This window comes from Orcinus orca, chromosome 21, assembly GCF_937001465.1.
Source record: "Orcinus orca chromosome 21, mOrcOrc1.1, whole genome shotgun sequence".
NCBI classification, from domain to species: domain Eukaryota; kingdom Metazoa; phylum Chordata; class Mammalia; order Artiodactyla; family Delphinidae; genus Orcinus; species Orcinus orca.
This window is the reverse complement of record NC_064579.1, coordinates 11,822,685-11,845,635: the sequence shown is the minus strand read 5'-3', so window position 1 is coordinate 11,845,635 and position 22,951 is coordinate 11,822,685. Positions and strand designations below refer to the sequence as shown.

At 37.1% G+C, this 22,951-nt stretch overlaps 1 protein-coding gene across 3 annotated transcripts in view; it reads right to left on the bottom strand.

Annotated features, from left to right (window-relative positions):
* The window catches only part of GTF2E2 (general transcription factor IIE subunit 2), a 74,727-nt gene that overhangs the window by 29,731 nt on the left and 22,045 nt on the right, over window positions 1-22,951 (bottom strand). For 2 of the 3 annotated variants that reach the window (XM_004277143.3, XM_033400595.2), the window contains exons 4-6: window positions 16,925-17,032; window positions 7,021-7,203; window positions 1,401-1,494 (exon numbers count right to left, since the gene is read on the bottom strand). In XM_004277143.3, the coding sequence (XP_004277191.1) occupies window positions 1,401-1,494; window positions 7,021-7,203; window positions 16,925-17,032 (385 nt within the window). The remainder of the gene's footprint in view (window positions 1-1,400; window positions 1,495-7,020; window positions 7,204-16,924; window positions 17,033-22,951) is intronic. The other variant, XM_033400596.2, reaches the window with a different exon arrangement.

Genomic DNA, 22,951 nt, shown 5'->3' with positions numbered 1-22,951 from the left:
CTCAGAAGGACTTAAAAATCAAGTTTTTAAAAGGAAGAAATCAATTTAACAATTATAAAAGTTTACATAACACCAAAATTCCAAGTAAAAGAGACTCAGGCAATACAAACATTGCTCAGCCAAATCTTTCTTAAATGAGCACCTATCATTACAACGTACAGAAGGAGCTGACTACTATCTTGTTTACATACAGGAAGCTTACCTTATTTATTAGAAATGGCATTATAGAAGAGCCGGAATACTTTGCAAATTTCATTTAATTAACAAACATTTATCGAGAACCAACTATATATCAATACAAGGTATTCTGGATGAAGATTTTCCCAAAAATACAATATTCTATTTCCTACAAAAAATCATGGTCATCTAAGTAACCTTAGGTTGACTAAACTACAGCACCACAAGCCTGATTATCTACAGCCAGATAACACATAAGAGAAAACCTTAGGGTTACTGTACAAATTACAAGTCATAATCAAGACAGGTTTGGGCTCTATAGGGACAAGATTTGTAAATGCACTTCTTATACAAAATTACTCATTCAACAGAAACTCTTTCATTTAATGTCATTAAAAAAAGTCAATATGACTACCAGGTTGACACAGCAATAGTTTCACTGTTTGCAGTCTATACTACTATCATACTATATGTCCCTCTATATTTTTAGAATATTTTGCTGGGAGTTTGTATCACTTTTGAAATTTTATAATTAAAATGACATTCAATCCTTTTCTTGCCTTTTGATAAAACTTCAAAATTAATACAAATTTAGAGTAAAACATAATTGCTTACATGAGAATATCTACTTGTATAGAAAAGAAATTTCTTGTGACTAAACCCTTGTTTAATTACTATTTTACTGGAAAATATTGATGAAATATTTTAAACTAAAATCCAAAATGTAAGTATCACACATTTAGTACAAGACAACATATAGCTTAGCATACAACTCTAAAATTGCCAGAAAGAAAAAATTAATCTCCTTTCTTATCCAATTTCATAATCAAAAAATTCTAAGTTATTTAAGAGAATATCAGTCTCCACAAAAAGTTTATTCTTTTTCCCATCCTGAAACAAGCTTTCATATCAAGATATGAAGTAATATTTGTAAAACAACAGAAATAAATAAACTGCTGTTTGGTACAGCTGAGCTATGAGCATAAGAAATCATGAACTGCTATACTATGACTGTACCTAAAATCTTTCAAATTACACATTTCAAACTGCATTGTGAGAAACAATACATTAGACATAGAAGTTATTAGCGTTGAGATGATAATGCTAAAAAAGCAGTATTATAAAATTTAAGTTATAATTGTATTATAATATTATAAATTCTGTCACCCTAAATTTGTAACATGTCTGCAAATTAAAGAAAGTATCTATACAGAAAGGCTCACCTTCATCCACAGAAAACTGACAGCTCTTATCATTGAAGAAAAGAATTTTCTTCTTATCAGGACGGTTTACAAATAGTATCTGGTCCCCTAAAGCCTTAAAGATAAAGAAAAAATTTTCAGTTAACTCCAAATTACATCACCCAAGACAAAAACATTTTTTTTTTTAAAAAACAACAAAGGACTCCCACTTCCTTTAACCCTCAGTACACTATTAGGGTCCACTAGACCAAATTTTAATTCTTGAGTTTCTTTCTTGAGCAGTTCTATTTTTAAGAATTGATATTTTGAGACTTTTATTCTTAGAGATCATCCAAAGTACATAAAGAAAAAAATTGTTTTAAATTGAAAATTCAATCTATGTTGCAATTACAATTTGGGTCTACTGGACCCTTTCATTAATCTGTGAGAAAAACTGTGGAAACTCATTGTTCTTACTTTTCCTTTACCTTGAAATATTTTGTTATTCATCATTATCCATCTATCATTTCCAATTATGCTTTGAAAAGCTAGAACAGTAAGAAAATGGAAGAATGATTAAATCACCTAAAAATGTGTGTGCAACTATGAGATAAATAGCCATCCTTCAGTTTTCTTCCTGCACTGCCCAAAATACTGCATCATCTTTAAAGAAAATATAAAGACTTGAGTAGTCTTTACTATCTTTTAGCTTTCACTGAGCACAGTTGACAATTAAAAATTTTTCATTTTCTACTACTCTAGCAATGACAAGAAAATTGATATAAGATATTTCATTATTATTAATTAATGAGAACAAGAATGCAGAAAGCCTGATAGCAGTAATCTGGACTATAATGATGATGGTAAAATTCATCACAGAAATAAAGTCTCAATCTATGAGCCTTTAGATAACAATAATCTCAGCCTTAGGCATCAATGTGTGAACTACATGGACTTAACAGATATATAAAGAACATTCCATCCAAAAGCAATAGAATACACATTATTCTCAAGTACACACTTGACATTCTCCAGGATAGTTAATATGTTAAGCCACAAAACGAGCCTTAACAAATCACATCAAGCACCTTTTCTGACCACAATGGTACGTAAAACTAAAAATCAATTACAAGATGGAAAATTCACAAATATGCAGAGATTAAGCAATATGCAGAAATTAAGCAATATGCTGCTAATCACTGGGTCAAAGAAGAAATTTAAACATACCTTGAAAAAAGTGAAAATGGAAATACAACATACCAAAACTTATGAGAGGTTAAAAAAAAAAAGCAATTCTAAGAGAAAGTTCATAGGTATAAATGCCTACATCGAAAAACAAGAACAATATCGGATAACCTAAATTTACACCTCAAAGAACTAGAAAAAGAACAAATGAAGCATGAAGTTAGTAGAAGGAAGGAACTAACAAAGATTAGAGTAGAAATAAAGTTAAATAGAGACTAAAAAGACAACAGAAAAGAGTAATGAAACTATGAGCGGGTTCTTTGAAAAGATAAACAAAATTGACAAACCTTTAGCTCAACTATCCAAGAAAAAAGGACAGAAAACTCAATTAAATCAGAAATGAAATGAAAGGCATTACAAATAATACCACAGAATACAAAGAATAAGAGACTACTATGAACGTACACCAACAAAATTGGACAACCTAGAGGAAATGGATGAATTTCTAGAAACATATAAGCTATCAAGACTGAATCATGAAGAAATAGGAATTCTGAACAGATCAGTTACTAATAAAGAAATTGAATAAGTAATCAAAAATCTCCCAACAAACAAAAGTCCAGGACCAGATAACTTCACTAGTGAACTCTACTGAACAAAGAAGAATATCAATCCTTCTCAAACTCGTCCAAAAAACTGAAGCAGTTCATCAAACTCATTTTTCGAGGCCAGCATTACCCTGATACCAAAACCAGATAAAGTATGCTACAAGAAAAGAAAATTACAGGCCAATATCCCTAATGAACATAGATGTAAAAAATCCTCAACCAAATAGTCAACACACCAAATTTAACAATACATTGAAAGAATCACACACCACAATCAAGTGGGATTTATTCCAGGCATGCAAGGATGGTTCAATATCTGCAAATCAATCAATGTGATACAGCACATTAACAAAATGAAAGATAAAAATCATATGATCATTTCAGTAAATGCAGAAAAAGCATTTGGCAAAACTCAACATCCACTTATGATAACTCTCCACAATGTGGATACCAAGGTAACATACCTCAACATAATAAAGGTATGAGTCTTGGTGAGGATATGGAGAAAAGGGAACCCTACTGCACTGTTGGTGTGAATGTAAACTGATGTAGGCACCTTGGAAAACAGTATGGAGGTTCCTCAAAAAATTAAAAATAAAACTACCATATGATTCAGCAATACCACTTCTGGGTATTTTTATCCAAAGAAAATGAAAACACTAACTTAAAAAGATATATGCACCACCTTGTTCAGTGCAGCATTATTTACAGTAGCCAAGATATGGAAACAACCTAAGTGCCCAATGATGTATGAATGGATAAGGAAAATGTGTTATATATAAACAATGGAATATTACGCAGCCATAAAAAAGAATGAAATCTTGCCATTTGCAACAACATGGATGGACCTTGAGGGCATTATGCTAAGTCAAGTAGGTCAGACTGAGAAAGACAAATACTGTATGATCTCACTTATATGTGAAATCTTAAATAAATAAATAAATATATATATATATATATATATATATATATATATATGCTCACAGATACCGAGAACAGATTGATGGTCCCAAGAGGCAGTGAGTGGGTCAAGGGGTGGGCAAAATGCAAGAAAGGGGTCAAAAGGTACAAACTTCCAGTTGTAAAATAAGTCATAGAGATGCACTATACATTATGATGACTATAGTTAATAATACTGTATTGCATATTTGAAAGTTGCTGAGAGATCTTAAAAGTTCTTATCACAAAATAATTTTTTTGATAACTATGTATGTGACGCATTTAACCAGACTTACTATGATCATTTTTTACAATTAAAAAGAATTTTTAATTAAAAAAACCCTTAGTTCATTCAATACACCATCTTAAAATTAAACCATATCACAAACACAGAGTTATTAAAATTATTCTGGAAGTTAATTTAATTATTAGAAAACCCCCAAAAAACAACTACTGAGAGATGAATAATCTGGAACAGCCACTGGTTTTTCTCATTGTCTATATGGTCAACAAAATGACAGTAAAAGTTATCTTCTATCTCCACCAAGAACTGAAGAAAAGGAAACAACACAGAAGGGATTTAACTTAATTAGGCCAAATTTCTCCCTTGAGAAATTACTTAGAACGTATCTTCACATATTTAAAATGTGAGGATTTTTAAAAACTTGGGGCTTCGAACAATTTAGAAATAATACTGCTTGCAAATGACAGACTGTGTGCTTTTCATGACCCCTTTTCAGCTCTACTCCTTAAGGAAGAGAGCCATTAAAAACAGGGTAACAGGGACTTCCCTGGTTAAGAATCTACTTGCCAACGCAGGGGACACAGGTTCGATCCCTGGTCTGGGAAGATTCCACATTCTGCGGAGCAACTAAGCCCGTGTGCCACAGCTACTGAGGCTGTGTTCTAGAGCCCACAAGCCACAACTACTGAGCCCACATGCCACAACTACTGAAGCCTGCACACCTAGAGCCCATGCTCTGCAACAAGAGAAGCCACCACAATGAGAAGCCCACACACTGCAACCAAGAGTAGCCCCCACTCGCCGCAACCAGAGAAAGCCCACGTGCAGAAATGAAGACCCAACGCAGCCAAAAAAAAAAAAAAGAAAAAGAAAAAAAGTGGAAGCCAAATGTTAAAAAAAAAAAAATAGGGTGACAATGTGACTTTACATCACAAAATTATTTAAAATAGAAAAAGCAATTATCAGTTTACGTTACTATTCTACTTTAGAATGTAATATAAAGCCTACCAAAGAGTAACAATACTAGCCTGTATCAAAATGGGAAAAAGAATAGAGCAGGAAATGTACCTAGCACTCCCAACTGTTAAGCTAGGATTCAGTAGTTCTACCTTTCAACATGCTATAAATAGTGCACAATTTATCAACTTTGGTCACATATTATTTGCAACATTTGTGCAGGTTAAGTTTAGACACTTAAGTGAAAATCTTAAAAACAGTTCTTCATCTGGTAATGGCCAAGTAGCTCCTAAGGGATCAGCCCACCGGAAGAAAACTACTATACTAATCTCTGGACAAGACATTTTAAAAAGAATAGAGCTAAAAGAACAAAACAGATGTGTCGTATGCCATCCACCACAGAGAATACAAAGTTTGAAGTTTGACTCTAGTCAAGACAAATGCCCACTTAAAAACAAAATAAACAAACAAAAACACTCCTTGGAGGAATATAACAGAATCCTGAGCCATATAATTCAGTGTTCAAGACTCAACAGAAATTAGGTATATGAAGAAAGAAAACATGACCCGTACTCAAGAGACGAAGTCTCAGAGCAGACCATCCCCAAGATGACCCAGCTCTTGAAATTAGGAGAATTTTAAAGCAGCTACAAGAAATTACACGCAGGATGTAATGTAAAATATGCTTGTAATGAATGGAAAAAAAACAAAATCTCAGAAAAGAAACAGAAACCTAAGAAAGAATGAAAAGAAAAGTCTAGATGGAACTTCCCTGGTGGTCCAGTGGTTAAGACTCCACGCTCAATCCCTGGTCAGGGAACTAGATCCCACATGCCACAAATAAGACCCTGGTGCAGCCAAATAAATATTAAAAAAAAAAAAACCCAAAAAAAACCAAAACCTCTCTTGAGGGGATTGTTAAAAAAAAAGAAAGGTCTAGAACTGAAAATACAATCTATAAAGAATTAACCAATTGGGCTTAATAACAAATTGGAGGTAAAAAAAGTCAGTACAATTAACAACAGATCAATACAACAACAAAGTCCAAAAGCACGCGTGCGTGCGCGCGCGCGCACACACACACACACAGTCTAAGGGACTTGTGGGACAATACCAAAAAAGCTAACGTGTGTAACTGAATTACCAAGAAGTAGAGAAAGAAGCATGTTTTCTCCACAGGTAGCAAAAAGAATGAACCTGCTTACAGGTTAACATCAATCGCTAGCAATTTTGAATAACAGAGACTCGCAGCCTTCCCAAGAGAGTTGAAAATTTAAACAGGAAATGTAGACTCTATCACTTTTACTAATAGCCCCTTTAGGAATTCGAAACAACCAAATTATAAATGTTCTTGTGTTTTAATGCCTCTGATTCCCTCAGGTTAGCAATATGCACAAGCGTTGTTGAAGGAGTTCTTAAATACAAACATAACAACTTATAAGAAAAAGACTGTCTTTGAGGAAATCTTTCCAGAAATATTTTGAAGAATCAATCATACACAACAACACAAAAGGGAGCTGTCAAAAGTTCCACAAAAATGGTTATGCTCTGTCCTGCTCTACAGCACAAAACACAAATTTCAAATCTCTAACTGGCTCGTAACAACCCCAAGTATATACGATGGAGGAGGTTTTAAAAATAACTTTTTTTTAAGTCATGATATTTTTTAAAACCAAAAGATATTATTAATTCAAATTATATTAAGGCATAGAAAGAAAAGAGAGGTTACCTTGACAGCTTTCTGGGAATTGGGCAGTCCTTCCTCAATGTCTTCTAAAAGAATTCCTCCTAAGCCTCGCTGGTCATGCTTATCTAAAAGCCGAAGTAGGGCCTTCTTATCTTTCAAGTTGTACTTGGGCTTGAAGGCATACTTTCCATCTATTACTTCAATTTTGGGATTATTGACTAATGCCTGTAACAGTGACACAATTTGGACATATTAACAAAAGGAAATACCATATATACATTATTTAATTCTACCAATTATTAAAAAAAACACAATACTCGTATTACAGTGGCAAACTAAAAGTATCCTGTGGATATCAAAAGATCTAAAACACCGGACATCCAGGATCCAAAACAACAGGTAGAAACCAGCATGGTGCTCATTTTTTATAAAAGAAACTGTTTATTATTTATATAGATTCTTTGGATGAGAAAGAAACCACTTTATTACAACTGCTTTGAAGAACGCTGTACCCATATTCTTTCGGAAGACAAAAGAGGTAAGGATCAATAAAACACATATTAACATCACTAGACAAAGTGAAATGGGTACTGCCTACCCCACCCTCAAAGTATAGTTTATCACATATTGGGATTATAATGTGAGAAACATTACAGTGGGATGAAAATACCAATATTCAGTCTTCTCCACATGGTATCAAATGGCACTAGCAGCTGTGGAAGGAACTGAAAAGGACCAGACTAGTGCGCATAAGAAATTTACCTATAACATTGTCAGCTGAGATTGAAACTGAGTAGGAATGCAGAAATTACTGAATATAATTATGTTTCTAGTCAGTCCTGTTGTATAGCTAGTATCAGAAGGAAAGCCCTTCAAGAAAGAGCAACCCTATTAATTTTCTTCTACAGCTGCCAGCCTGATCCTGAAAGGATAAAAAGAAGAAACAGAAAGAAGGAAGGAAGGAGAATAGAATAGTAATTAAAATAAACTTTACCTAATGTGGGTAGTCCATGAAATTTCAAGATTAGGTAAAGCATCAAAATTTAAATGTGGACCTACGTAGATATACTGACTTAGATGTTGTCTTACTGCTTGTCTGGGAGACGCTTTGTTTAAGACAATTTGTGGAAAGTATTTTAAGAGAAAAATTGTTGTTAAGGAGAATAGTGCCTTCTAACTACATAGCATATACTTAGGTTTTCTAGTAGTAAGTGAAAGGAGAAGGAGCTAGGAAAAATAAGTTTGAAATTCGCTGAAGGAGACTGAACTTGGATACGCTGGGAAGTTTTCGAGCCTTTGTCGATATAGGAAAAAAAGACTTTGATTTAGAAATTCCTACGTCAAAAATTACCCTAATAATGCTGTTTCTGTGTGTCATATCTGATGTCATATCTCTGTGGAACCATATTGGTGGATATACTCTTGTTGAAAAGTTGAAACAATAATTTTGAGAGGACATTCAACATAGGACAATACAAGGCTTTAGGGAAGAAGGCGGAAGAGTAAGACGCGGAGATCACCTTCCTCCCCACAGATACACCAGAAATACATCTACACGTGGAACAACTCCTACAGAACACCTACTGAAGGCTGGCAGAAGACCTCAGACCTCCCAAAAGGCAAGAAACTCCCCACATACCTGGGTAGGGCAAAAGAAAAAAGAATAAACAGAGACAAAAGAATAGGGACGGCACCTGCACCAGTGGGAGGGAGCTGTGAAGGAGGAAAAGTGTCCTGTACACACTAGGAAGCCCCTTCGCGGGCGGAGACTGCGGGAGGCGGCGGGGGGGGGGAGCTTCGAAGCCGCGGAGGAGTGCACAGCAACGGGTGCGGAGGGCAAAGCGGGGAGATTCCCGCACAGAGGATCGGTGCCGACCGGCACTCACCAGCCCGAGAGGCTTGTCTGCTCACCCGCCGGGGCGGGCGGGGCTGCGAGCTGAGGCTCTGAGGCTCGGGTTTCGGTTTCGGACGGAGCGCAGGCAGAGGACTGGGGTTGGCGGCTTGAACATAGCCTGAAAGGGTTAGTGCACCACAGCTAGCCGGGAGGGAGTCCGGGGAAAAGTCTGCACCTGCCGAAGAGGCAGGAGACTTTTCCTTCCCTCTTTGTTTCCTGGGGCGTGAGGAGAGGGATTTAAGAACGCTGCTTAAAGGAACTCCAGAGACAGGCGCGAGCTGCGGCTAACAGCGCGAACCCCAGAGACGGGCGCGAGCCGCGGCTGAAAGCGCGGACCCCAGAGACGGGCGCGAGCCGCGGCTGAAAGCGCGGACCCCAGAGACGGGCGCGAGCCGCGGCTGAAAGCGCGGAATCCAGAGACGGGCGCAAATCGCGGCTAAAAGCGCGGACCCCAGAGGCGGGCGGGAGACGTTAAGGCTGCTGCTGCCGCCACCAAGGGGCCTGTGTGCGAGCACAGGTCACTCTCCACACCCCTCTTCCGCGGAGCCTGTGCAGCCCGCCACTGCCAGGTTCCCGGGATCCAGGGACAACTTCCCCGGGAGAACGCACAGCGCGCCTCAGGCTGGTGCAAAGTCACGCCGGCCTTTGCCACCGCAGGCCCGCCCCGCAGTCCGTGCCCCTCCCTCCGCGCCGGCCTGAGTGCGCCAGAGCCCCCGAATCAGCGGCTCTTTTAACCCCATCCTGTCTGAGCAAAAAACAGACGCCCTCCAGCGACCTACACGCAGTGGCAGGGCCAAATCCAAAGCTGAGCCCTGGGAGCTGTGAGAACAAAGAAGAGAAAGGGAAATCTCTCCCAGCAGCCTCAGAAGCAGCGGATTAAAGCTCCACAATCAACTTGATATACCCTGCATCTGTGGAATACCTGAATAGACAACCAATCATCCCAAATTAAGGAAGTGGACTTTAGGAGCAAGATCTATGATTTTTTCCCTTTTCCTCTTTTTGTGTATGTGTATGCTTCTGTGTGAGATCTTGTCTGTATAGTCTTGCTTCCACCATTTGTCCTAGGGTTCTATCCGTCCATGTTTGTTTGTTTTTTTTTAATTTTTTTCTCTTAATAATTAATTTTAATAACATTATATTTACCTTCGTTCTTTCTTTCTTTCTTTCCTTCCCTCCTTCCCTCCTTTAGACAACGAATCATCCCAAATTGAGGAGGTGGTCTCTGACAGCAAGATTTATGATTTTTCCCCATTTACCTCTTTTAGTGAGGGTGTATGTGTATGCTTCTGTGTAAGATTTTGTCAGTATAGCTTTGCTTCCAACATTTGTCCTAAGGTTCTATCCGTCCCTTTTTTTTTTCTTCTAAATAAGAATTTAACTCAATAACTTTATTATACTTTATTTTATTTTTACTGTATCTTCTTTCTTTCTCTTTTTTCCTTCTTTCCCTCCTTCCTTCCTTCCTCCCTCCCTCCTTTCTTTCCTTCTTGCCTTCTTTCCTTCTTTGCTTCTTTCTTTCTTTCTTCCTTCCTTCCTACCCTCCTTTCCTTCTTTCTTTCCTCATACTTCTACTAATTCCCTCTACTTTTTCTCCCTTTTATCCTGAGCCGTGTGGATGAAAAGCTCTTGGTGCTCCAGCCAGGAGGCAGGGCTCTGCCTCTGAGGTAGGAGAGCCAACTTCAGGACACTGGTCAACAAGAGACCTCCCAGCTCCACATAATATCAAACGGTGAAAATCTCCCAGAGACCTCCATCTTAACACCAGCACCCAGCTTCACTCAACGACCAGCAAGCCACAGTGCTGGAAAACCTATGCCAAACAACTAGCAAAACAGGAACACAACCCCACCCATTAGCAGAGAGGCTGCCTAAAATCATAATAAGGCCACAGACACCCCAAAACACACCACCAGACGTGAACCTGCCCACTAGAGAGACAAGATCCAGCCTCATCCACCACAACACAGGCACTAGTCCCCTCCACCAGGAAGCCTACAAAACCCACTGAACCAACCTTAGCCACTGGAGACAGACATCAAAAACAGGAGGAACTACGAACCTGCAGCCTGCAAAAAGGAGACCCCAAACACAGTAAGATAAGCAAAATGAGAAGACAGAAAAACACACAGCAGATAAAGGAGCAAGATAAAAATGCACCAGACCTAACAAATGAAGAGGAAATAGGCAGTCTACCTGAAAAAGAATTCAGAATAACGATAGTAAGGTTGATCTGAAATCTTGGAGATAGAATGGACAATAGAATGGACAAAATGCAAGAATCAGTTAACAAGGACCTAGAAGAACTAAAGATGAAACAAGCAACGATGAACAACACAATAAATGAAATTAAAAGTACTCTAGATGGGATCAATAGCAGAATAACTGAGGCAGAAGAACGGATAAGTGACCTGGAAGATAAAATAGTGGAAATAACTACTGCAGAGCAGAATAAAGAAAAAGGAATGAAAAGAACTGAGGACAGTCTCAGAGACCTCTGGGACAACATTAAACGCACCAACATTCGAATTATAGGGGTTCCAGAAGAAGAAGAGAAAAAGAAAGGGACTGAGAAAATATTTGAAGAGATTATAGTTGAAAACTTCCCTAATATGGGAAAGGAAATAGTTAATCAAGTCCAGGAAGCACAGAGAGTCCCATACAGGATAAATACAAGGAGAAATACGCCAAGACACATATTAATCAAACTGTCAAAAATTAAATACAAAGAAAGCATATTAAAAGCAGCAAGGGAAAAACAACAAATAACACATAAGGGAATCCCCATAAGGTTAACAGCTGATCTCTCAGCAGAAACCCTACAAGCCAGAAGGGAGTGGCAGGACAGACTGAAAGTGATGAAGGAGAAAAACCTGCAGCCAAGACTACTCTACCCAGCAAGGATCTCATTCAGATTTGATGGAGAAATTAAAACCTTTACAGACAAGCAAAAGCTGAGAGAGTTCAGCACCACCAAACCAGCTTTACAACAAATGCTAAAGGATCTTCTCTAGGCAAGAAACACAAGAGAAGGAAGAGACCTATAATAACGAACCCAAAACAATTTAGAAAATGGGAATAGGAACATACATATCGATAATTACCTTAAATGTAAATGGACTAAATGCTCCCACCAAAAGACACAGATTAGCTGAATGGATACAAAAACAAGACCCTTATATATGCTGTCTACAAGAGACCCACTTCAGACCTAGAGACACATACAGACTGAAAGTAAGGGGATGGAAAAAGATATTCCATGCAAATGGAAGCCAAAAGAAAGCTGGAGTAGCAATTCTCATATCAGACAAAATAGACTTTAAAATAAGGACTATTAAAAGAGACAAAGAAGGACACTACGTAATGATCAAGGGATCGATCCAAGAAGAAGATATAACAATTGTAAATATTTATGCACCCAACATAGGAGCACCTCAATACATAAGGCAAATACTAACAGCCATAAAAGGGGAAATCGACAGTAACACATTCATAGTAGGGGACTTAAACACCCCACTTTCACCCATGGACAGATCATCCAAAATGAAAATAAATAAGGAAACACAAGCTTTAAATGATACATTAAACAAGATGGACTTAATTGATATTTATAGGACACTCCATCCAAAAACAACAGAATACACATTTTTCTCAAGTGCTCATGGAACATTCTCCAGGATAGATCATATCTTAGGTCACAAATCAAGCCTTGGTAAATTTAAGAAAATTGAAATTGTATCAAGTATCTTTTCTGACCACAAGGCCATGAGACTAGATATCAATTACAGGAAAAGATCTGTAAAAAATACAAACACATGGAGGCTAAACAATACACTACTTAATAATGAAGTGATCACTGAAGAATTCAAAGAGGAAATCAAAAAATACCTAGAAACAAATGACAATGGAGACACAACGACCCAAAACCTGTGGGATGCAGCAAAAGCAGTTCTAAGGGGGAAGTTTATAGCAATACAAGCCCACCTTAAGAAGCAGGAAACATCTCGAATAAACAACCTAACCTTGCACCTCAAGCAATTAGAGAAAGAAGAACAAAAAAACCCCAAAGCTAGCAGAAGGAAAGAAATCATAAAAATCAGATCAGAAATAAATGAAAAAGAAATGAAGGAAACAATAGCAAAGATCAATAAAACTAAAAGCTGGTTCTTTGAGAAGATAAACAAAATAGATAAACCACTAGCCAGACTCATCAAGAAAAAAAGGGAGAAGACTCAAATCAATAGAATTAGAAATGAAAAAGGAGAGGTAACAACTGACACTGCAGAAATAAAAGAGATCATGAGAGATTACTACAAGCAACTCTATGCCAATAAAATGGACAATCTGGAAGAAATGGACAAATTCTTAGAAATGCACAACCTGCCAAGACTGAATCAGGAAGAAATAGAAAATATGAACAGACCAATCACAAGCACTGAAATTGAAACTGTGATTAAAAATCTTCCAACAAAGAAAAGCCCAGGACCAGATGGCTTCACAGGCGAATTCTATCAAACATTTAGAGAAGAGCTAACACCTATCCTTCTCAAACTCTTCCAAAATATAGCAGAGGGAGGAACACTCCCAAACTCCTTCTATGAGGCCACCATCACCTTGATACCAAAACCAGACAAGGATGTCACAAAGAAAGAAAACTACAGGCCAATATCACTGATGAACATAGATGCAAAGATCCTCAACAAAATACTAGCAAACAGAATCCAACAGCACATTAAAAGGATCATACACCACGATCAAGTGGGGTTTATTCCAGGAATGCAAGGATTCTTCAATATACGCAAATCTATCAATGTGATAAACCATATTAACAAATTGAAGGAGAAAAACCATATGATCATCTCAATAGATGCAGAGAAAGCTTTTGACAAAATTCAACACCCATTTATGATAAAAACCCTGCAGAAAGTAGGCATAGAGGGAACTTTCCTCAACATAATAAAGGCCATATATGACAAGCCCACAGCAAACATCATCCTCAATGGTGAAAAACTGAAAGCATTTCCACTAAGATCAGGAACAAGACAAGGTTGCCCACTCTCACCACTCTTATTCAACATAGTTTTGGAAGTTTTAGCCACAGCAGTCAGAGAAGAAAAGGAAATAAAAGGAATCCAAATCGGAAAAGAAGAAGTAAAGCTGTCACTGTTTGCAGATGACATGATCCTATACATAGAGAACCCTAAAGATGCTACCAGAAAACTACTAGAGCTAATCAATGAATTTGGTAAAGTGGCAGGATACAAAATTAATGCACAGAAATCTCTGGCATTCCTATATACTAATGATGAAAAATCTGAAAGTGAAATCAAGAAAACACTCCCATTTACCATTGCAACAAAAAGAATAAAATATCTAGGAATAAACCTACCTAAGGAGACAAAAGACCTGTATGCAGAAAATTATAAGACACTGATGAAAGAAATTAAAGATGATACAAATAGATGGAGAGATATACCGTGTTCTTGGATTGGAAGAATCAACATTGTGAAAATGACTCTACTACCCAAAGCAATCTATAGATTCAATGCAATCCCTATCAAACTACCACTGGCATTTTTCACAGAACTAGAACAAAAAATTTTGCAATTTGTATGGAAACACAAAAGACCCCGAATAGCCAAAGCAATCTTGAGAACGAAAGAAGGAACTGGAGGAATCAGGCTCCCTGACTTCAGACTATACTAGAAAGCTACAGTTATCAAGACGGTATGGTACTGGCACAAAAACAGAAAGATAGATCAATGGAACAGGATAGAAAGCCCAGAGATAAACCCATGCACATATGGACACCTTATCTTTGATAAAGGTGGCAGTAATGTACAGTGGAGAAAGGACAGCCTCTTCAATAAGTGGTGCTGGGAAAACTGGACAGGTACATGTAAAAGTATGAGATTAGATCACTCCCTAACACCATACAGAAAAATAAGCTCAAAATGGATTAAAGACCTAAATGTAAGGCCAGAAACTATCAAACTCTTAGAGGAAAACATAGGCAGAACACTCTATGACATAAATCACAGCAAGATCCTTTCTGACCCACCTCCTAGAGTAATGGAAATAAAAACAAAAATAAACAAATGGGACCTAATGAAACTTCAAAGCTTTTGCACAGCAAAGGAAACCATAAACAAGACCAAAAGACAACCCTCAGAATGGGAGAAAATATTTGCAAATGAAGCAACCGACAAAGGATTAATCTCCAAAATTTACAAACAGCTCATGCAGCTCAATAACAAGAAAACAAACAACCCAATCCAAAAATGGGCAGAAGACCTAAATAGACATTTCTCCAAAGAAGATATACAGACTACCAACAAACACATGAAAGAATGCTCAACATCACTAATCATTAGAGAAATGCAAATCAAAACTACAATGAGATATCATCTCACACCAGTCAGAATGGCCATCATCAAAAAATCTAGAAACAATAAATGCTGGAGAGGGTGTGGAGAAGAGGGAACACTCTTGCACTGCTGGTGGGAATGTGAATTGGTTCAGCCACTATGGAGAACAGTATGGAGGTTCCTTAAAAAACTACAAATAGAACTACCATATGACCCAGCAATCCCACTAGTGGGCATATACCCTGAGAAAACCAAAATTCAAAGAGTCATGTACCAAAATGTTCATTGCAGCTCTATTTACAATAGCCCGGAGATGGAAACAACCTAAGTGCCCATCATCGGATGAATGGATAAAGAAGATGTAGCACATATATACAATGGAATATTACTCAGCCATAAAAAGAAATGAAACTGAGCTATTTGTAATGAGGTGGATAGACCTAGAGTCTGTCATACAGAGTGAAGTAAGTCAGAAAGAAAAAGACAAATACCGTATGCTAACACATATATATGGAATTTAAGAAAAAAAATGTCATGAAGAACCTAGGGGTAAAGCAGGAATAAAGACGCAGACCTCCTAGAGAACGGACTTGAGGTTATGGGGAGGGGGAAGGGTGAGCTGTGACGGGGCGAGAGAGAGTCATGGGCATATACACGCTAACAAACGTAGTAAGGTAGATAGCTAGTGGGAAGCAGCCGCATGGCACAGGGATATTGGCTCGGTGCTTTGTGACAGCCTGGAGGGGTGGGATAGGGAGGGTGGGAGGTAGGGAGACGCAAGAGGGAAGACATATGGGAACATACGTTTATGTATGACTGATTCACTTTGTTATAAAGCAGAAACTAACACACCATTGTAAAGCAATTATACCCCAATAAAGATGTTAAAAAAAAAATTTTTTTTTAAAATTTAAATGTGGATTACCACTATTTGTATATCACTAATATAATGAGCTACAACGATACTAACTGGTTCATTTTACATTAGTAAAATCAAGAACAATATTTGCTCAATAAAATAAATTAAATTCTATTTTAGGAAGTTTACATTTGGTCTTTAGAATCAGCACTGGTCCTAGAAAGTTGTCTTATTAAATTGTCATTTCATACTTAAACAGAAAAGAGACAAATATCTCAACTTTTAAAGTGCTACTCATTTCCAAATTAGCGTGGTCACTGATGGTTGGGGATTCCTTTTCTTCCAATGTTGTGTGGAACATATTACAATGTTCATGATTATTTTTCCAAGTAATTTGCTAGAGGCAGTAACATCACTATCAAATCATAATAGCAATAGCGGTATAACAAGTATCTTGCTTAACAAAATATCTTGCTTTCCCTATAATACCTCATGCTTTAAATGTCCTAAAATATAGAAACAATACAACCTGCCAACATGTACACTTTAAATTCAGCAATTCAAAATAAGCATCAATTATTCTGTAAAAAGTTAAAAACTGGTACAATGACTGACTTCTTTATAACCTTTATGCTAAAGTCTTTGACATTTTTAAATAGGTACATAAGGTTATATGAAAATAAGTCAATCTCAAAATGTGTATGTTTAAAGAACAAAAACCCTATACCAATTCTTTTAAGAAAAAGCAAAAATTATCATATCTCAGTATATGAAAACCCTAGTTAGAGCAATTTTTTTTTTACAATAATTTAAGCTTATTCTTACCTCAGTCATTAGCCATTGTTTCTGCTTGAGTCCAATATCTAAATGTTGTGTTTCATCCAAAATTTCTTCTAAAGTAAGAGGATGTGTATCTCCTCGCTGATGCCGTGTCTATTGTGGCAAGAAACTGTTATTAGAAGACGGGTTTTTTTAATGATTTTTTTGGGGGGTGGGGGGCACGCTGTGCAACTTGTGGGATTTTAGTTCCCTGACCAGGGATTGAACCCAGGCCCTCAGCAGTGAAAGCACAGAGTCTTAACCACTGGTCTGCGAGGGAATTCCCTGGAAGACAGTTTTAAAATGCTAGATGCGGGCTTCCCTGGTGGCACAGTGGTTCAGAGTCCGCCTGCCCATGCAGGGGACACGGGTTCGTGCCCCGGTCCAGGAAGATCCCACATGCCGTGGAGTGGCTGGGCCCGTGAGCCATGGCCGCTGAGCCTGCGCGTCCAGAGCCTGTGCTCCGCAACGGGAGAGGCCGCAACAGTAGGAGGCCCGCGTACCGCCAAAAAAAAAAAAAAAAAGGTAAAATGCTAGATGCATTAAATAATAGTTACCAGTAAATTAATCTTTTCAGGAATGCGGAATGTGTATTATTTAAGGCAGTACAATTACAGTGATGAAGAGAATGGACTATAAAATCAGACAGAACTGGGCTTCCCTGGTGGCACAGTGGTTCAGAGTCCGCCTGCCAATGCAGGGGACACGGGTTCGTGCCCCGGTCCAGGAGGATCCCACATGCCGCGGAGCGGCTGGGCCCGTGAGCCATGGCTGCTAAGCCTGAGCGTCTGGAGCCTGCGCTCCACAACGGGAGAGGCCACAACAGTGAGAGTCCCACGTACCACAAAAAAAAAAAAAAAAAAAAAAAAATCAGACAGAACCAAGTTCAAACTTGTAGCTATATAAAATCAAATGACAAACTGAGAAAAAAAATTTGCAATTCATATCACAAAAAGTTAGCCTTCCTAATATTTTAACAGGTCCAAAAACTCAACAAGAAAATGACCCAAGACAGGAACACAAAAAGCACAAAAAAAGAGATACAAATGACCTTAGACATATGAAAAGATACTCAACTTCCACTAAGGTATTTCTTATCACACCGGCAAAATTCCATGCTTGACAACTCTACTGGTGAGGCTGTAAGGAAACAGGCCCTCTCACACACTGCTGGTAAGAATGCAAATTGATACAACTCCTACAGAGGGAATTCGGCAATATAAATGCATTGAAACCCCTGACCCAACAAGTCGGCTTCTAGGAATTTACCTTACAGATAAACCACAATGTAGAAAAGCAGCATTGTTGTAAAAGGAAAATCAGAAACATTAGTTTTATTAAGACATACTATTAGAACTATTAAAACACTAAGTTGTATTTGAAAAAACTCAAGTGGCCATCAATAGAGGACTGATTAAATAAACTACAGCACATCTATGCTACTATACAGATGTTAAAAAAAAGAAAATACAGAGGTTCTCTATGTGCTAATTTGGAAAGATGTACCAGGACAAACTATTAAGTTAAAAAACATATGTAGGGCCTTCCCTGGTGGCGCAGTGGTTGGGAGTCTGCCTGCCAATGCAGGAGACACGGGTTCGAACCCTGGTCTGGGAAGATCCCACATGCTGCGGAGAGGCTGGGCCCGTGAGCCACAACTACTGAGCCTGCGCATCTGGAGCCTGTGCTCCGCAATGGGAGAGGCCGCGACAGTGAGAGGCCCGCGCACAGCGATAAAGAGTGGCCCCCGCTCGCCGCAGCTGGAGAAGGCCCTCGCACGGAAACGAAGACCCAACACAGCCAAAAATAAATTAATTAAAAAAAAAAAAGAAAGAAAAAACATATGTAAGTGGCACAGTGGTGTACGTCAGAATCACCTGAAGGAAGGGCTTATGAAAACACAGACTGCTGAGCTGCACTCCCAGAGTTTCAGATCAGTAGATCTAGGAAGGGGCCCAAGAATTTGCACTTCTTACAAATTCCCAGGAGATGCTGATGCCATTGGTTGGAGAATGACACATTGAGAACCAATGAGCTAGGCTAAACCAAACTAACCAAATTTTTCAACATGATTTTTTACATAACTGAGATACAACCACATAAAGGGATAACAGTGAGATCAAGAGAAAAATCATTCCATCAAAAACAAAGTGCACAACTGATTTGTCATCTTAGAACTAGAGCAGTGTCTCATATGGACCTAACGGTATCTCTTGAACCTTCTCCATATAATTTCTACATAATTCTCATCGAGCAATTAAAGAGCTCTTCCATCAGTAAATGAATAAACTATGAGGAGTATTTTGTGTTGCCTTTTTCCTTTCTTTCTGAGTTCTTGGTTTTATCAGCTCTTCAAAAAGGGTACACAAGGAGCAGCTGAAGACTTTCAAACAATCAGTTTACAGATCATCTTCCGAATGTACTCTTTCCCTTTCAAAACAGGCCTGCCCCCTTTTTACAAAAAAAAAAAAAAAAAGGGATAACTCTCACCTCCACCCAGAATTTAGACTGCAATACCTGGAGGTATATTAAACTCCAGGGACTCAACCAAAAGGGCAAGTCAAAAGAATATTGTTTTGGGGAAGCCTTCATAAATGATAAATTGAGGTATCAAACTATCCACTATAGACGGGGCTTCTTGTCTCTTCCAGTCCTAAATATTTTTCTAGGAGTTAAAAATAGGATATTTTGCCCTTGCTATGACATTCTAAATTCTGATGAATTACAGTTTGTGGGCAATTGAGAGCTGTTCCCTGTAAACAATTCTGTCTCTTCCATCCCCACACACCCTACCTCCATGCCATACTGTCCAAGAATGCATCACTCTTAGGGGAGAATCTCCAAATAAAGGGAACATGGTAAGAAGTATCTAATGATAAATACAGGTTTTTTCAGGTATTTTCATATAAGTAATTCTCTTCAGCAATTCTCAAAATCCATTCCTTGAATATTTATTAGCCTGAAGAAAACGCACATTTAAAGAACTGAAGCAGTATCAATAAAGGAGGCTGATTCTTTCAAATATAACAAATACTTTCTTGGACTACCAAAATGTTCAAAGCATGCTACCTAAAACCCATGGACAAAAACCACACAGGAACTTACATTGAGTTTGCATTATTCAATGTGGTAGTTAAAACCTACTTTATCAAATCATATCATGAAATTTTCATTCTAATTAGTCAATTCTCATTATGCTTTAAATATTTAATATTTCTACCTCCTATTAAAAAAATAAGTCATAGCTAGCTGTAAAACCAATTCATTTTTAGCAATAGGTATACTTCTCCTTCATTAATCACCCCAAGATAAAATTTACAGTTATTTTTGAATCATTCCCTTTTATTTATATCTAAAAGCTGAATATCAGAGATGGAAGATACAAGCACACACATTTAGAAAAGGAATAACACACTGTTTAACACATCCTTGCTTAATAAACATCTGATTATTTATAATGATGCAATGTTACATGATGGTAGACTGTGTATTTATTTTTTACATTATATAAAAATGGAAAAATTCATTCTTTTTGATCCTTATAATTTTAATCTCAACTACCTTAGTAGTATCTGTTAGTGTTCATTCCATACTATATTTCTCAGTGACTTTTATATTACTTAAAATATGATAAAAAATAAGTTTGGTATATCTGGTTGGTCTGACAATGGAGACTAGCTTTGTTAACCAGAAAATAATTTCCATAAGCTGAGTATGCTAAACCTTCAACCTGACAGTTCTGGCAAAAATATATTTATACACCTAAGATAAAAGTATTTCATCAAAAAAAATTGCACTGGAAAGGTGTGTTGAAACTAGTATTTTTATTTTGTCAATTGCTTCTGAATATATCAGATTAATCAAAGTACCGATATGGGGAAGAAGAGGAAGCTGATATAATTAGACATTTACTGAGTCTTGGTAAAACCTTTTTGATACATTTCCTAGAAACTAAGTAGATGGTTTAGGACCAGGTAACAAATCCTCTGGCAAGCTAGGTGATTCCCATTCTTTTGCTTTCAACAAAACTGAAGAAGGACCTAACAGAAGTGTCAACTGATAAATGTTTGATGATAAATCACCATGTACTTTCTGGCATACAACTTGGAAGGTTTTGCTATCACAAAATTAGAATGAACTTATTTATATGAACATTTATTTCTCAGCACTTAAACCTACAAGATCTCAAAATAAGACAGGAAATTGGTGCCAAATTCTGTTTCATTCTATCAGTAAATAATATATTATCTCCAGACACAAGAACCACTGGAGAGATAAGACAGCTCCATTTATTTCATTAAAAATGGATTTCTGTTGCATAATTATTACATACAAAGTGAATTTTAATCAAAATTTTAATATATTTATGTTATTCTAATCAACTATGTGGTAACAGTAATTACAATGATGGCTCAAACCAGAAAATATTTACAGCCTTATGGTTACAGGGAAAACATCCCTAATTTAAATTTATATACATATTATTGTGACAAAGGAGTTTGACAGATGATCAATAGAAGATTTCCAAACACTAAAATACATAACATTAGGATAAAATTCAGTGGGAGTAACGAACTGACATACAAGTTGAAAGGAAAATAATTAAAATTTCCAACCACTAAAGTTTGTTTTCGTATTTTTAAAAAATGGCATGTAGATTCCCTTAGATAAATTTAAGAGTGCTGTATTTTACTGAAATATTACAATATGCCAGAAATTGCATCCTGTGTCACTATTTAGACTTTTGTTATAACATAAATAGACTCACAGACATAGAAAACAAACTTATGGTTACCAAAGGGGGAAGGGAGGGGTGTGAGGAGTTTGGGATCAACAGCTACACACTACTATATATAAAATAGATAAGCAAGGATCTACTGTATAGCACAGGAAACTATATTCAATATCTTGTAATAACCTATAATGGAAAAGAATCTGAAAAAGAATATACATATATGTATACCTGAAACACTTTGCTATACACCTGAAACTAACACATTGTAAATCAACTATACTTCAATTTAAAAAAAACCTTTTGCTGAAAAATTACACTTATCAATTTAAATATGTGCAAAGGGACACAAAGTTTTTCAAAATTGTTTCAGGGAACATATGAGTAAAAATTTGAAGATCGTTGTCATAGATTAACAAAGCAATAAGGGTCTCTAGATAAATGAAAACTGTTTTTAGCAGAGTAGCAAAAACATGACATTAAATGTCAGTCTCCCTCAAAAGACTGACAGCCTTGAGGGCATACATTTCGTCTGAGTATTCATACCATTCGTGCCGTAACTGCAGATAGTAGGTTTTAGTATTGCTTACCATGTGGGGGAATGGATGGATGGAATGAAAGGTAAATGCCTAAGTGTCAGAGTATATTATTTGATAATGGGAAATTGTAAACTAACACATTTCTACCCGAAATCAAATACAAACCACAGATTTCAGATATAGCTAGACAGACACCAGGTCTCTTAAATTACAAAAGAAAAGACTTCACATAAAATTTGATTTATATACTAAGGAATAGCTGAAATTTGAAATAATAACAAATACAGTACTTTCTTTGACTTTTTTCCAAGAGATACAACTAGTAACTAAATGGGAATAAGAGTTTGGCAGACAAGGGGGGTAAATCTGAAATCACTTAGCCATTTTAGCTATAAATGAAATTTCACTTTCATAAATTAAGTTAGGGTTCAGAATCCTTAGTAAAGTCAAAATGTCATACCATCAAAACTTCAAAATTTACTTCAAGAAATACTAAATCTCTCATCAAACATTAAACTCCAATTCTTTTGTGAGTCAAAGTTTTTCTGAGACACTCAGTAATTCTCAAATTTTCTCCTTCAAGATGTAGAAAAGCCACCATCTGCCTGAACTATGTAGCTTTTTACTTCCCACATCAATGGAAGTAATATCCTGTAAATCGTTCACATTTTCTCACTGGTTTGGTCAGCAGCTATTGACTAATTAAGAGGTGACTGTATCTACTGCATGAGCACAATTTTATTAAATGAAATGGTGGGCTTA